The sequence below is a fragment of the Bombina bombina genome, chromosome 11 (genome assembly GCF_027579735.1).
Source record: "Bombina bombina isolate aBomBom1 chromosome 11, aBomBom1.pri, whole genome shotgun sequence".
NCBI lineage: Eukaryota > Metazoa > Chordata > Amphibia > Anura > Bombinatoridae > Bombina > Bombina bombina.
In genome coordinates, this window is record NC_069509.1 from 201,516,985 (window position 1) to 201,534,830 (window position 17,846).

The 17,846-nt window shown below is 41.4% G+C and overlaps 1 protein-coding gene across 1 annotated transcript in view; it reads left to right on the forward strand.

The window, feature by feature from the left end:
• Positions 1–17,846, forward strand: part of FAM234A (family with sequence similarity 234 member A) — a 315,359-nt gene that overhangs the window by 117,798 nt on the left and 179,715 nt on the right. The window contains exons 3-4 of the mRNA XM_053694290.1: positions 13,753–13,866; positions 14,137–14,325. Coding sequence (XP_053550265.1) covers positions 13,753–13,866; positions 14,137–14,325 — 303 coding nt within the window. The remainder of the gene's footprint in view (positions 1–13,752; positions 13,867–14,136; positions 14,326–17,846) is intronic.

Consider the following 17,846-nt stretch of genomic DNA (forward strand, 5'->3'; position numbering starts at 1 on the left):
TCAATCCCTGAGGGCAGGTAGGCGCCACAGCAGGGCTGTAGCGAGGTGCAGGGGGTGTTTTTTCCGGATTAGGCCTTATTAATTATCCGTTTTTTCACTATAAAGGGTTAAGTGTTCCTTTCCTTGTGGGGCAAACTTAGCTGCATATTTTGAGTATTCATGCAAAAAATTTAAACGATTTGACTATTTTTAAGCTGTTTTGCAGAACGTATATGCTTTTTTTTTCTCTTAAAGGCGCAGTACCGTTTTTTAAAATTGTTCTTTTTTCACTAAAATAAAGTTTTTTCAAGCCTGTTTGTGTCATTACTAGCCTGTTTAACATGTCTGACATTGAGGAAAGCCAATGTTCAATTTGTAGAAGCCATTGTGGGACCCCCACTTAAAATGTGTCCCTCATGCACTGAAAGGGCAATTAATTGCAAAGAACATATTTTAGCTAATAAAAGTATGTCGCAGGATGATTCTCAGTCAGAAGGGAATCAGGTTATGCCATCTAATTCTCCCCAAGCGTCACAGCCATTAACGCCCGCACAAGCAACGCCAAGTACTTCTAGTGCGTCTAATTCTTTCACCCTGCAAGATATGGCCACAGTTATGAATACTACCCTCACAGAGGTATTATCTAAGCTGCCTGGGTTGCAGGGGAAGCGCAGTAGGTCGGGTGTGAGAGTAAATGCAGAGCCCTATGACGTTTTATTAGCCATATCCGATGTACCCTCACAATGTTCTGAGTTGGGTGTGAGGGATTTACTGTTTGAGGGAGAGATTTCTGATTCAGGAAAGATGTTCCCTCAGACAGACTCAGATATGACGGATTTTAAATTTAAACTAGAACACCTCCGCTTGTTGCTCAGGGAGGTTTTAGCGACTCTGGATGATTGTGACCCTATTGTAATTCCAGAGAAATTAGACAGATATCTAGAGGTTCCTGCTTACACTAATGTTTTTCCGGTCCCTAAGAGGATTTCGGACATTGTTGCTAAGGAGTGGGATAGACCAGGTATTCCATTTTCTCCCCCTCCTAATTTTAAGAAAATGTTTCCCATATCAGACACCATGCGGGATTCGTGGCAGATGTCCCTATGGTGGAGGGAGCTATTTCTACCCTGGCTAAGCGTACAACTATACCTATTGAGGACAGTTGTGCTTTCAAAGATCCTATGGATAAAAAATTAGAGGGTCTTCTAAAGAAAATATTTATTCATCAGGGTTTTCTTCTGCAACCTATAGCGTGCATTGTTCCCGTAACTACTGCAGCTGCTTTTTAGTTCAAGGCTCTAGAAGAGGCTCTTCAGGTTGAGACCCCATTAGATGATATTCTGGATAGAATTAGGGCTCTCAAGCTAGCTAATTCTTTCATTACAGATGCCGCTTTTCAACTGGCTAAATTAGCGGCAAAGAATTCAGGTTTTGCCATTTTAGCACGTAGAGCGTTATGGCTTAAAGGGACACTGAACCCAAGTTTTTTCTTTCGTGATTCAGATAGAGCATGCAATTTTAAGCAACTTTCTAATTTACTCCTAGTATCAAATTTTCTTCATTCACATGCTATCTTTATTTGAAAAAGAAGGCATCTAAGCTTCTTTCTCCAACATAGGTGTGTCCGGTCCACGGCGTCATCCTTACTTGTGGGATATTCTCTTCCCCAACAGGAAATGGCAAAGAGCCCAGCAAAGCTGGTCACATGATCCCTCCTAGGCTCCGCCTACCCCAGTCATTCTCTTTGCCGTTGTACAGGCAACATCTCCACGGAGATGGCTTAGAGTTTTTTAGTGTTTAACTGTAGTTTTTATTATTCAATCAAGAGTTTGTTATTTTGAAATAGTGCTGGTATGTACTATTTACTCAGAAACAGAAAAGAGATGAAGATTTCTGTTTGTATGAGGAAAATGATTTTAGCAACCGTAACTAAAATCCATGGCTGTTCCACACAGGACTGTTGAGAGCAATTAACTTCAGTTGGGGGAACAGTGTGCAGTCTCTTGCTGCTTGAGGTATGACACATTCTAACAAGACGATGTAATGCTGGAAGCTGTCATTTTCCCTATGGGATCCGGTAAGCCATGTTTATTACGATCGTAAATAAGGGCTTCACAAGGGCTTATTAAGACTTTAGACTTTTCTGGGCTAAATCGATTCATTATTAACACATATTTAGCCTTGAGGAATCATTTTATCTGGGTATTTTGATATAATAATATCGGCAGGCACTGTATTAGACACCTTATTTCTTAGGGGCTTTCCCAAAGCATAAGCAGAGCCTCATTTTCGCGCCGGTGTGGCGCACTTGTTTTTGAGAGGCATGGCATGCAGTCGCATGTGAGAGGAGCTCTGATACTTAGAAAAGACTTTCTGAAGGCGTCATTTGGTATCGTATTCCCCTTTGGGTTTGGTTGGGTCTCAGCAAAGCAGATACAGGGACTGTAAAGGGGTTAAAGTTTTAAAACGGCTCCGGTTCCGTTATTTTAAGGGTTAAAGCTTCCAAATTTGGTGTGCAATACTTTTAAGGCTTTAAGACACTGTGGTGAAAATTTGGTGAATTTTGAACAATTCCTTCATGTTTTTTCGCAATTGCAGTAACAAAGTGTGTTCAGTTTAAAATTTAAAGTGACAGTAACGGTTTTATTTTAAAACGTTTTTTGTACTTTCTTATCAAGTTTATGCCTGTTTAACATGTCTGAACTACCAGATAGACTGTGTTCTGAATGTGGGGAAGCCAGAATTCCTATTCATTTAAATAAATGTGATTTATGTGATAATGACAATGATGCCCAAGATGATTCCTCAAGTGAGGGGAGTAAGCATGGTACTGCATCATTCCCTCCTTCGTCTACACGAGTCTTGCCCACTCAGGAGGCCCCTAGTACATCTAGCGCGCCAATACTCCTTACTATGCAACAATTAACGGCTGTAATGGATAATTCTGTCAAAAACATTTTAGCCAAAATGAACCCTTGTCAGCGTAAGCGTGGCTGCTCTGTTTTAGTTACTGAAGAGCATGACGACGCTGATATTAATATCTCTGAAGGGCCCCTAACCCAATCTGAGGGGGCCAGGGAGGTTTTGTCTGAGGGAGAAATTACTGATTCAGGGAACATTTCTCAACAGGCTGAACCTGATGTGATTGCATTTAAATTTAAGTTGGAACATCTCCGCATTTTGCTTAAGGAGGTATTATCCACTCTGGATGATTGTGAAAAGTTGGTCATCCCAGAGAAACTATGTAAAATGGACAAGTTCCTAGAGGTGCCGGGGCTCCCAGAAGCTTTTCCTATACCCAAGCGGGTGGCGGACATTGTTAATAAAGAATGGGAAAGGCCCGGTATTCCTTTCGTCCCTCCCCCCATATTTAAAAAATTGTTTCCTATGATCGACCCCAGAAAGGACTTATGGCAGACAGTCCCCAAGGTCGAGGGAGCGGTTTCTACTTTAAACAAACGCACCACTATACCCATAGAGGATAGTTGTGCTTTCAAAGATCCTATGGATAAAAAATTAGAAGGTTTGCTTAAAAAGATGTTTGTTCAGCAGGGTTACCTTCTACAACCAATTTCATGCATTGTCCCTGTCACTACAGCCGCATGTTTCTGGTTTGATGAACTGATAAAGGCGCTCGATAGTGATTCTCCCCCTTATGAGGAGATTATGGACAGAATCAATGCTCTCAAATTGGCTAATTCTTTCACCCTAGACGCCACTTTGCAATTGGCTAGGTTAGCGGCTAAGAATTCTGGGTTTGCTATTGTGGCGCGCAGAGCGCTTTGGTTGAAATCTTGGTCGGCTGATGCGTCTTCCAAGAACAAGCTACTAAACATTCCTTTCAAGGGGAAAACGCTGTTTGGCCCTGACTTGAAAGAGATTATCTCTGATATCACTGGGGGTAAGGGCCACGCCCTTCCTCAGGATCGGCCTTTCAAGGCAAAAAATAGACCTAATTTTCGTCCCTTTCGTAAAAACGGACCAGCCCAAAGTGCTACGTCCTCTAAGCAAGAGGGTAATACTTCTCAAGCCAAGCCAGCTTGGAGACCAATGCAAGGCTGGAACAAGGGAAAGCAGGCCAAGAAACCTGCCACTGCTACCAAGACAGCATGAAATATTGGCCCCCGATCCGGGACCGGATCTGGTGGGGGGCAGACTCTCTCTCTTCGCTCAGGCTTGGGCAAGAGATGTTCTGGATCCTTGGGCGCTAGAAATAGTCTCCCAGGGTTATCTTCTGGAATTCAAGGGACTTCCCCCAAGGGGGAGGTTCCACAGGTCTCAGTTGTCTTCAGACCACATAAAAAGACAGGCGTTCTTACATTGTGTAGAAGACCTGTTAAAAATGGGAGTGATTCATCCTGTTCCATTAAGAGAACAAGGGATGGGGTTCTACTCCAATCTGTTCATAGTTCCCAAAAAAAGAGGGAACGTTCAGACCAATCTTAGATCTCAAGATCTTAAACAAGTTTCTCAAGGTTCCATCGTTCAAGATGGAAACCATTCGAACTATTCTTCCTTCCATCCAGGAAGGTCAATTCATGACCACGGTGGATTTAAAGGATGCGTATCTACATATTCCTATCCACAAGGAACATCATCGGTTCCTAAGGTTCGCATTCCTGGACAAACATTACCAGTTCGTGGCGCTTCCTTTCGGATTAGCCACTGCTCCAAGGATTTTCACAAAGGTACTAGGGTCCCTTCTAGCGGTGCTAAGACCAAGGGGCATTGCAGTAGTACCTTACCTGGACGACATTCTGATTCAAGCGTCGTCCCTTCCTCAAGCAAAGGCTCACACGGACATCGTCCTGGCCTTTCTCAGATCTCACGGCTGGAAAGTGAACGTGGAAAAGAGTTCTCTATCCCCGTCAACAAGGGTTCCCTTCTTGGGAACAATTATAGACTCCTTAGAAATGAGGATTTTTCTAACAGAGGCCAGAAAAACAAAACTTCTAGACTCTTGTCGGATACTTCATTCCGTTCCTCTTCCTTCCATAGCTCAGTGCATGGAAGTGATCGGGTTGATGGTAGCGGCAATGGACATAGTTCCTTTTGCGCGCATTCATCTAAGACCATTACAACTGTGCATGCTCAGTCAGTGGAATGGGGACTATACAGACTTGTCTCCAAAGATACAAGTAAATCAGAGGACCAGAGACTCACTCCGTTGGTGGCTGTCCCTGGACAACCTGTCACAAGGGATGACATTCCGCAGACCAGAGTGGGTCATTGTCACGACCGACGCCAGTCTGATGGGCTGGGGCGCGGTCTGGGGATCCCTGAAAGCTCAGGGTCTTTGGTCTCGGGAAGAATCTCTTCTACCGATAAATATTCTGGAACTGAGAGCGATATTCAATGCTCTCAAGGCTTGGCCTCAGCTAGCGAGGACCAAGTTCATACGGTTTCAATCAGACAACATGACGACTGTTGCGTACATCAACCATCAGGGGGGAACAAGGAGTTCCCTAGCGATGGAAGAAGTGACCAAAATCATTCTATGGGCGGAGTCTCACTCCTGCCACCTGTCTGCTATCCACATCCCAGGAGTGGAAAATTGGGAAGCGGATTTTCTGAGTCGTCAGACATTGCATCCGGGGGAGTGGGAACTCCATCCGGAAATCTTTGCCCAAGTCACTCAGCTGTGGGGCATTCCAGACATGGATCTAATGGCCTCTCGTCAGAACTTCAAAGTTCCTTGCTACGGGTCCAGATCCAGGGATCCCAAGGCGGCTCTAGTGGATGCACTAGTAGCACCTTGGACCTTCAAACTAGCTTATGTGTTCCCGCCGTTTCCTCTCATCCCCAGGCTGGTAGCCAGGATCAATCAGGAGAGGGCGTCGGTGATCTTGATAGCTCCTGCGTGGCCACGCAGGACTTGGTATGCAGATCTGGTGAATATGTCATCGGCTCCACCTTGGAAGCTACCTTTGAGACGAGACCTTCTTGTTCAGGGTCCGTTCGAACATCCGAATCTGGTTTCACTCCAGCTGACTGCTTGGAGATTGAACGCTTGATTTTATCGAAGCGAGGATTCTCAGATTCTGTTATCGATACTCTTGTTCAGGCCAGAAAGCCTGTAACTAGAAAGATTTACCACAAGATTGGAAAAAATATATCTGTTGGTGTGAATCTAAAGGATTCCCTTGGGACAAGGTTAAGATTCCTAGGATTCTATCCTTCCTTCAAGAAGGATTGGAAAAAGGATTATCTGCAAGTTCCCTGAAGGGACAGATTTCCGCCTTGTCGGTGTTACTTCACAAAAAGCTGGCAGCTGTGCCAGATATTCAAGCCTTTGTTCAGGCTCTGGTTAGAATCAAGCCTGTTTACAAACCTTTGACTCCTCCTTGGAGTCTCAATTTAGTTCTTTCAGTTCTTCAGGGGGTTCCGTTTGAACCCTTGCATTCCGTTGATATTAAATTATTATCTTGGAAAGTTTTGTTTTTGGTTGCAATTTCTTCTGCTAGAAGAGTTTCAGAATTATCTGCTCTGCAGTGTTCTCCTCCTTATCTGGTGTTCCATGCAGATAAGGTGGTTTTGCGTACTAAACCTGGTTTTCTTCCGAAAGTTGTTTCTAACAAAAACATTAACCAGGAGATTATCGTACCTTCTCTGTGTCCGAAACCAGTTTCAAAGAAGGAACGTTTGTTGCACAATTTGGATGTTGTTCGCGCTCTAAAATTCTATTTAGATGCTACAAAGGATTTTAGACAAACATCTTCCTTGTTTGTTGTTTATTCCGGTAAAAGGAGAGGTCAAAAAGCAACTTCTACCTCTCTCTCTTTTTGGATTAAAAGCATCATCAGATTGGCTTACGAGACTGCGGGACGGCAGCCTCCCGAAAGAATCACAGCTCATTCCACTAGGGCTGTGGCTTCCACATGGGCCTTCAAGAACGAGGCTTCTGTTGATCAGATATGTAGGGCAGCGACTTGGTCTTCACTGCACACTTTTACCAAATTTTACAAGTTTGATACTTTTGCTTCTTCTGAGGCTATTTTTGGGAGAAAGGTTTTGCAAGCCGTGGTGCCTTCCATTTAGGTGACCTGATTTGCTCCCTCCCTTCATCCGTGTCCTAAAGCTTTGGTATTGGTTCCCACAAGTAAGGATGACGCCGTGGACCGGACACACCTATGTTGGAGAAAACAGAATTTATGTTTACCTGATAAATTACTTTCTCCAACGGTGTGTCCGGTCCACGGCCCGCCCTGGTTTTTTTAATCAGGTCTGATATTTTATTTTCTTTAACTACAGTCACCACGGTACCATATGGTTTCTCCTATGCAAATATTCCTCCTTAACGTCGGTCGAATGACTGGGGTAGGCGGAGCCTAGGAGGGATCATGTGACCAGCTTTGCTGGGCTCTTTGCCATTTCCTGTTGGGGAAGAGAATATCCCACAAGTAAGGATGACGCCGTGGACCGGACACACCGTTGGAGAAAGTAATTTATCAGGTAAACATAAATTCTGTTTTTTTGGTTCAGTCCTCTGGATAGCACTTTTTTATTGGTGGATTAATTTATCCACCATAAAGCAAGAATAACCCAGGTTATTCACCAAAAATGGGCCGGCATCTAAACTTAAATTCTTGCATTTTAAATAAAGATACCAAGAGAATGAAGGCAATTTGATAATAGGAGTAAATTAGAAAGTTGATTAAAATTACATTCTCTATCTGAATCACAAAAGAAAAAAAATGGGTTCAGTGTCCCTTTAAGTCCTGGTCTGCTGACGTGGTATCAAAATCTAAGTTTTTAGACATCCCTTTCAAGGGTAAGACCCTATTCGGGCCTGAACTGAAAGAGATCATTTCGGACATCACTGGAGGAAAAGGCCATGCCTTTCCTCAGGATAAGACAAATAAGATGAGGACCAAACAAAATAATTTTCGTTCCTTTCGAAACTTCAAAGGTGGTCCCTCTACCTCTTCCCCTGCTTCAAAGCAGGAGGGGAATTTTGCTCAATCCAAGTCAGTCTGGAGACCTAACCAAGCTTGGAACAAGGGTTAACAGGCCAAGAAGCCAGCTGCTGCCACCAAGACAGCATGAAGGGGCTGCCCCCGATCCGGGATCCGGGGATCTCTCTTTGCTCAGGCTTGGGCAAGAGACGTTCAGGACTCCTGGGCTTTAGAAATCGTGACCCAGGGGTATATTCTAGATTTCAAAGATTATCCTCCAAGGGGGAGATTCCATCTTTCTCGATTGTCTGTAAACCAGACAAAAAGAGAGGCGTTCTTACGCTGTGTAGAAGACCTATATACCATGGGAGTAATATGCCCAGTTCCAAAATCAGAACAGGGGCAGGGGTTTTACTCAAATCTGTTTGTGGTTCCCAAAAAAGAGGGAATATTCAGACCAATTTTAGATCTCAAGATCCTAAACAAATTCCTCAGAGTCCCATCCTTCAAGATGGAGACCATTCGGACTATTTTACCAATGATCCAGAAGGGTCAATTTATGACCACCGTGGATTTAAAGGATGTGTATCTGCACATCCCTATCCACAAAGATCATCTCCAGTTCCTCAGGTTTGCCTTTCTGGACAAGCATTACCAGTTTGTGGCTCTTCCCTTCGGGTTGGCCACAGCTCCCAGAATTTTTACAAAGGTGCTAGGGTCCCTTCTGGCGGTTCTAAGGCCGCGGGGCATAGCAGTGGCACCTTATCTAGACGATATCTTAATTCAGGCATCAACTTACCAACTAGCCAAATCTCACACGGACATCGTGTTGGCTTTTCTAAGATATCACGGGTGGAAGGTGAACATAAAAAAGAGTTCACTTATTCCCCTCACAAGAGTTCCATTCCTGGGAACTCTGATAGATTCAGTAGACATGAAAATCTTTCTGACGGAGGTCAGGAAATCAAAGATTTTAACCACCTGCCGAGCTCTTCATTCCACTCCTCTGCCGTCCATGCCTCAGTGTATGGAGGTAATCGGACTCATGGTAGCGGCAATGGACATAGTTCCGTTTGCTTGCTTGCATCTCAGACCACTGCAACTATGCATGCTCAATCAGTGGAATGGGGATTATGCAAATTTATCTCCTCAGATAAATCTGGATCAGGAGACCAGAGACTCTCTTCTTTGGTGGTTGTCACAGGATCATCTGTCCCAGGGAATGTGTTTCCGCAGGCCAGCATGGGTCATAGTGACGACGGACGCCAGTCTATTGGGCTGGGGTGCAGTCTGGAATTCCCTGAAAGCACAGGGTATGTGGACTCAGGAGGAGGCTCTCCTCCTGATAAATATTCTAGAACTGAGAGCGATATTCAATGCGCTTCAGGCGTGGCCTCAGCTGGCTTCGGCCAGATTCATAAGATTCCAGTTGGACAATATCACGACTGTAGCATATATCAATCATCAGGGGGGAACAAAGAGTTCTCTAGCGATGATAGAGGTTACCAAAATAATTTGATGGGCAGAGGCTCACTCAATCTATATCCCAGGAGTGGAGAACTGGGAAGCGGATTTTCTAAGTCGTCAGACTTTTCATCCGGGGGAGTGGGAACTCCATCCGTAGGTGTTTGCACAATTGATTCATCAATGGGGCACACCAGAATTGTATCTGATGGCGTCTCGTCAGAACGCCAAACTTCCTTGTTACGGGTCCAGATCACGGGATCCTCAAGCAGTACTGATAGATGCTCTAGCAGTACCTTGGTCGTTCAACCTGGCTTATGTGTTTCCACCATTTCCTCTCCTCCCTCGTCTGATTGCCAGAATAAAACAGGAGAGAGCTTCAGTGATTTTGATAGCACCTGCGTGGCCACGCAGGACTTGGTATGCAGACCTGGTGGACATGTCATCTCTGCCACCATGGACTCTGCCACTGAGACAGGACCTTCTCATTCAAGGTCCGTTCCAGCATCCAAATCTAGTTTCTCTGCGGCTGACTGCCTGGAGATTGAACGCTTGATTTTATCCAAACGGGGTTTCTCTGAGTCGGTCATAGATACCTTGATTCACGCTTGAAAGCCTGTCACTAGGAAGATTTATCATAAGATATGGCGTAAATATCTTTATTGGTGTGAATCCAAGGCTACTCATGGAGTAAGATCAGGATTCCTAGGATTTTGTCCTTTCTCCAAGAAGGATTGGAGAAGGGGTTATCAGCTAGTTCCCTAAAGGGACAGATATCTGCTTTGTCGATTTTACTGCACAAGCGTCTGGCAGATGTTCCAGATGTTCAGTCGTTTTGTCAGGCTTTAGTTAGAATCAAGCCTGTGTTTAAACCTGCAAACACAAAAGAAGAGAGAGCGCAGCCACGACTCATGGTAAAAGTTTTAATGATTCCTCTGTGCGCATTCATACATATTGCACTTACAAACATTCAAATAAAAACAGACGCCTCTTTGTTCACACTCTGTCCTGGGTTCTTGTTTCTGCGGTAATGCTATCCAGTCCTTCTCCGATGTGTGAGTTCCGTCCTCGGACTTCAAAAAGTTATGCAATTTACGAATCTCTGTCTCCTTGTAGCGGTGCTTTTAGTGACTGTTCTTCTGTGCCGTCTACGCGTTTCGTCTGTCTTGTGCAGACTTTTTCAAGACTTCTAGGCAAGGTGTAGAGTTTTCGCGGGGGTCCATGATTTAAAAGTCTGTTACTCCTCCCTTCTAGTATGACGTGGCCCAATTAGCTCTCCAGTATTCCCACGCCCACTTACACAGTTCATCGGGCGATTATGGGGGAGAAAGGTAACAAAGTTACTAACATCCTGTATTACTGTGTGTACGTATCATAAATTATACAATCATACATTTACCTCACGCCTTTGTAGCGCTACAATGTACCTCTACTATAAAAGTTAAAATACTCATACCTAAAACACGGGATAATTTCTAAAATTCATTACCACATTTCATTATATTAATTCAATCCTCATAAGTTTAATATTTGATTAAATTTGACCCTATATTAATTGGACACATACCTTTCTTATCCTTTTAAATGGTGTGCAATTAAGAATTTTTTAAAAAACCTATTTATGTTGCAAATCTACTCCAGTTAAAAAACCTTCTTTTATGCCCATTTCATACCTACTTAATTAAACAGTGAGGCTGTACTTAGTCAAATAACTATTTGTGTTTATATTTACAGACCATGATATTTCTTTCTTTCCTTTCTACCTATGTTGATCCTACCTATATTTCAACTTAATATTCTTTATCCTACTTTATATATCCATTTGATATTAATTCTTATAACATAAAAGCCTGGAGGTCCAGATCAATATTTAACCCTTTGGGAGCCAGACTTTCTAGTAGTTGAATCCATTTAGTTTCCTTCTTTCTTAAAATAATTAATCTTTGATGGGGGTTTGAACCTAAGGGCACTACTTCTAAGATACTTATCCGTAGGCTGGCGGGATCTTGTCTATGATGGGATCTAAAGTGTTCTGACACACTATGGGTTTTTAACCCTATCTCAATGTTGTTGATGTGTTCATAACATCTTCTTTTGATTTTTCTTTTTGTTCTTCCCACATAGACCCTCCCACAATTACATGTAAGACCATATACGACATATGTAGATTGACATGTGCCTCTTGAGGTGATGGGTATTGTTTTAGTGTGGTCCCAGTTATCAATAGAATCTCTATTCCAAATAATGGGGCACATGCAACAATTCTTCCTGCCACATCTAAATGTCCCCGGTTTTTGTGAGACCCATTGATTCAGGGTTCCTGAATTTCTTATACCTCCCCCTTCAGGACCTCTTAGTTTGGAAGGTGCAAGAATGTTTTTCAAGTTTCTATTCTTTTTAAAGACTACATTAGGTTTATCATCTATTGCCTCTTTTAAGAAGGGATCTGCCTTTAGTATTCCCCAATGTTTATGTAATACTTTTCTAATAAATCCCGCCCCTTCATTAAACGTTGTAATGAACCTGACTTTCTTATCTAGTTCTTCTTGATTTTGTTGTTTATTCCTTTTAGGGAGTAACAGTTCTTCCCTCGTACAGTTCTCATTTTGCTCCCTAGCTGCCCTGATAGTTTCTTTTCCATATTCTTTTTCAATAAATTTCTTTTCTAAAACATCTGCTTCGTGGTTATAATCCTCTAAGTCAGTGCAGTTCCTGCGAATTCTGCGGAACTGTCCATATGGTATATTCTGCTTCCAGGAGTTCTTATGCCCACTGTTTGCGTTCAGGAAGCCATTGCTATCCATTGGCTTCCTGTAATTCCTGACTTTAATTGATTTTGACACTTGATCAACAAAAAATTCCACGTCTAGGAACTCAATTTTATCTCTAGACATTTTGCTGGTAAAAACTAAATTATATTGATTGTTTTTCATGTGTCTCACAAAATCTTGCGCGATTAAACTGTCTCCTTGCCATATGATGATTATATCATCAATGTACCTTAGATATTGAATTATTCTATCTGAAAAAGGATTATTCGCCCATATCATAGACTCTTCGAATTACGACACATAAATATTCGCGTATGATGGTGCCATTGGGGTGCCCATGGCCGTCCCTTGAATTTGCCTATAAAATGTACCATTGAAGCTGAAGTAATTATTGCATAGTATAAACCTAATACTGTCTTCCAGGAATTGTAGATGTTCTTTTGGTATTCCACTATTGGCCCCTGCATACCTAAAGGCTTCAAAGGCTGTGTTTAAACCTGTTGCTCCGCCATGGAGTTTAAATTTAGTTCTTAAAGTTCTTCAAGGGGTTCCGTTTGAACCTTTGCATTCCATAGATATTAAGCTTCTATCTTGGAAAGTTCTGTTTTTAGTTGCTATCTCTTCGGCTCGAAGAGTTTCTGAACTATCTGCATTGCAATGCGACTTGCCTTATCTTGTTTTTCATTCTGATAAGGTGGTTTTGCGTACAAAACCTGAATTCCTTCCTAAGGTTGTTACTAATAAGAATATTAATCAGGAAATTGTTGTTTCTTCCCTGTGTCCTAATCCTTCCTCTAGGAAGGAGCGTCTGTTGCACAACTTGGATGTGGTTCGTGCTTTGAAGTTTTACTTGCAAGCGACCAAGGATTTCCGTCAAACATCTTCTCTGTTTGTTGTCTATTCTGGAAAACGTAGAGGTCAAAAAGCTACGGCTACCTCTCTTTCTTTTTGGCTGAAAAGCATCATCCGTTTGGCATACGAGACTGCTGGACAGCAGCCTCCTGAAAGAATTACAGCTCACTCTACTAGAGCGGTGGCTTCCACATGGGCTTTTAAAAACGATGCTTCTGTTGAACAGATTTGTAAGGCTGCGACTTGGTCAGCGATTCATACCTTTTCCAAATTTTACAAATTTTATACTTTTGCTCCTTCTGAGGCTATTTTTGGGAGAAAAGTTCTTCAAGCAGTGGTGCCTTCTGTTTAGGTATCTGTCTTGTCCCTCCCGTTCATCTGTGTTTTATAGCTTTGGTATTGTATCCCACAAGTAAAGGATGAATCCGTGGACTCGTCGTACATTATAGAAGAAAAGTAAATTTATGCTTACCTGATAAATTAATTTCTTCTTTGGTACGACGAGTCCACGGCCCGCCCTGTCATTTTAAGACAGATTATATTTTTTTGATTTTAAAGTTCAGTCACCTCTGCACCTTTTAGTTTCTCCTTTTTCTTCCTGTACCTTCGGTCGAATGACTGGGGGGTGGAGCTAAGGGAGGAGCTATATAGACAGCTCTGCTGTGGTGCTCTTTGCCACTTCCTGTTAGCAGGAGGATAATATCCCACAAGTAAAGGATGAATCCGTGGACTCGTCATACCATAGAAGAAATTAATTTATCAGGTAAGCATAAATTTACTTTTTCTTACAGAAACATTTGGATTTTTGAGCACGGAGGATGTGAACCAAGACAAAGTTAAAGATGTAATTTTCCTTGTTAAAGCAGAAAATAGCAGTGCACACAATTCATCGTGTGCGGAGGCAGGTAAGTTGCGTTACCCCTTGGCTTAATATAGGGTCTGAATAGTGATTTGTGATTGTGACAGGCAGCTGACACTTGGCTATAAGTATATTACATGAAGGCTTAGGAGCGTGCGCTTATAGAGTGTCAGTGCACACTCTACCTTGTATCCTGTACGCAGCTGATGCTCATGAGAAGAGTCACTATTTCTCTACGGAGACCCCGGCTCTTCCTTCATCAGCCGCAGGTGGTGTAAACAATATGCTCAGCAGATTTCTTCTCTTTACTCTGCAGGACTTCAGTCGCCATGTGTGTTTATGGTTGCCTTGTCAGGGACCAATGGGAGCGAGCTGTGGAGCTCTCCTATCGCAGGCAACGTGCAGCTGGCACAGTGCGGTATAAATCAGCAGGCGCACGCTAAATCATCCGTTTGCTTCGTTGTCGATACTGCAGGCTCAGTGATGGCAATCGCTTCCAACACAGGTATCTCACCTCATTCATTTTATTAGAAACTTTATGTGATGGGAAGAAGCTTCACCCTGTCATTTTCTGGTACCGATTGTCACAGCCTCATTGTAAAGATGGCGCCAGAGCAGGAACGGAGATTCAGCGCAGAGAGCATATGAGGCATTGTGTGATATGTAGGTATTTTATGTATACAACTGGTCAAAATAATGATTCAGATAGAGCAGCGGTTTTAAGACACTTTCCAATTTGCTTCCATTATCAAATCTTGCCCAGTCTTTTTATATTCACACTTTCTGGGGAACAAGATCCTACTGAGCATGTGCACAAGCTCACAAGGTATACGTATACTAGTCTGTGATTGGCTGATCTCTGTCACATGATACAGGGGGCCGGAAAATGGGAGAAAAAAAATACATTTGTCAGAAAAAAATCTACTTGAGTGGTCCGTTAAATACATTAGAATTGCCTTATAAAGGACAATGCAATAGCACTTACTCTGAATACTACAAATTTAACAATGTACTTCAGTTTGCCGGAACCCTGTATCATGTGATAGCCATTAGCCAATCCCAGGCTGCTATATGTGTACACTGAACTTTTGCACATGCTCAGTAGTAGCTGGTGCCTCAGAAAACTGTTCTATCAAAGTTTAATTTTGACTTTAGCGTTCCTGTTCAGTCCAGCGTTTAGGTTCTCACTCACCGGGAAAACAGCAGGGGCATTGCCAGTTTCAGTTCCTCCTGCCCCTCCCCCGCACTATGGTGTATAAACTAGAGAAATTGAGTGTCCCTTTAACAAGACAAGGGCTGTCATTTTATAAAAGCCTCTATTTTCCGTTGACCATTAACTAGAAATGTCTCTGCTTTCTTCCCATTTGACTGACGACTTAAACTCTGTCTCCAGCTAGCTACCGGTACTGGAACAAATCTATATATGTGACGCACAAACACAGCGCACTAGCTCAGGTACAATTTGCACATTTTGCTCATTTTCTTGAAGAACCCTGGCACATAATTATTGAAAAAAATGCCTGGAGTTAATTTTGTGAATGTTACCCTAACAATTCTGTGCTCTGTCTCCTGAGTTATATGGACCGTTGATTAGTCCTTCAGCGCTGTTACATCTCATAATAACGTATATAGGTAGACCGACCCTTGTAGCCACAGGTTAAATGTATTTACAAGCAAACTGTCTGTGTAAACCATCATTTGTACATATGTGTTTTTCCTTAAAGGGATATCAAACCCATAATGATTCAGATGAGATTTTAAATAACTTTCTAATCTAACGAAGCAACACAGTAGCAGTCTCAGTATAGAAATAAGCCAGGAGAGTGTTACATAATTAAAAGTTCCACTTTATTCAATTCATAAAATAAAAAATCTAAAGGGCACAGCAGACAGGTACTGCAGCTGACGCGTTTCCTGCCTCAAGGGCACTTCGTCAGAGCTGGAAAACAGGTGTACCTACAGCTAATATATTGCGAGAGGCGGTGTCCTCCTAAACCAATCATGGTGCATGGAATAGTTTTAACCAGCTTAATACATTTATTCCCTCTCTACTTGCAAATGTATACAGAAAATCACAAACCAAAAATATACATTTACATAATAAGCAAAGATACACTTTTAAAACCATTTATATCTAGCATTGGAAGGGGAAACCTATATCCCAATACCTCCTGCCTGTTGAGATTGTACAAAAGATAGGTGTGTGTGTGTATGTATATATATATATATATATATATATATATATATATATATATATATATAATATTTATATATTAAGATTGTACAACAGACAGGTGTGTATATGTATAGTAAGATTGTACAACAGAGGGTTGTGTGTATATGTATAGTAAGATTGTACAACAGACAGGTGTGTATATGCATAGTAAGATTGTACAACAGACAGGTGTGTATATGTATAGTAAGATTGTACAACAGATAGGTGTGTATATGTATAGTAAGATTGTACAACAGATAGGTGTGTGTATATGTATAATAAGATTGTACAACAGATAGGTGTGTATATGTATAGTAAGATTGTACAACAGACAAGTGTGTATATGTATAGTAAGATTGTACAACAGACAAGTGTGTATATGTATAGTAAGATTGTACAACAGACAGGTGTGTATATGTATAGTAAGATTGTACAACAGATAGGTGTGTATATGTATAGTAAGATTGTACAACAGATAGGTGTGTGTATATGTATAGTAAGATTGTACAACAGATAGGTGTGTATATGTATAGTAAGATTGTACAACAGACAAGTGTGTATATGTATAGTAAGATTGTACAACAGACAAGTGTGTATATGTATAGTAAGATTGTACAACAGACAGGTGTGTATATGTATAGTAAGATTGTACAACAGATAGGTGTGTGTATATGTATAGTAAGATTGTACAACAGATAGGTGTGTGTATATGTATAGTAAGATTGTACAACAGACAGGTGTGTATATATATATAGTAAGATTGTACAACAGATAGGTGTGTATATGTATAGTAAGATTGTACAACAGACAGGTGTGTGTATATGTATAGTAAGATTGTACAACAGACAAGTGTGTATATGTATAGTAAGATTGTACAACAGACAGGTGTGTATATGTATAGTAAGATTGTACAACAGATAGGTGTGTGTATATGTATAGTAAGATTGTACAACAGATAGGTGTGTGTATATGTATAGTAAGATTGTACAACAGACAGGTGTGTGTATATGTATAGTAAGATTGTACAACAGACAAGTGTGTATATGTATAGTAAGATTGTACAACAGACAAGTGTGTATATGTATAGTAAGATTGTACAACAGACAGGTGTGTATATGTATAGTAAGATTGTACAACAGACAGGTGTGTATATGTATAGTAAGATTGTACAACAGACAGGTGTGTATATGTATAGTAAGATTGTACAACAGACAGGTGTGTATATGTATAGTAAGATTGTACAACAGACAGGTGTGTGTATATGTATAGTAAGATTGTACAACAGATAGCTGTGTGTATATGTATAGTAAGATTGTACAACAGACAGGTGTGTGTATATGTATAGTAAGATTGTACAACAGACAGGTGTGTGTATATGTATAGTAAGATTGTACAACAGACAGGTGTGTGTATATGTATAGTAAGATTGTACAACAGACAGGTGTGTGTATATGTATAGTAAGATTGTACAACAGACAGGTGTGTGTATATGTATAGTAAGATTGTACAACAGACAGGTGTGTGTATATGTATAGTAAGATTGTACAACAGACAGGTGTGTGTATATGTATAGTAAGATTGTACAACAGACAGGTGTGTGTATATGTATAGTAAGATTGTACAACAGACAGGTGTGTATATGTATAGTAAGATTGTACAACAGACAGGTGTGTGTATATGTATAGTAAGATTGTACAACAGACAGGTGTGTGTATATGTATAGTAAGATTGTACAACAGACAGGTGTGTATATGTATAGTAAGATTGTACAACAGACAGGTGTGTGTATGTATAGTAAGATTGTACAACAG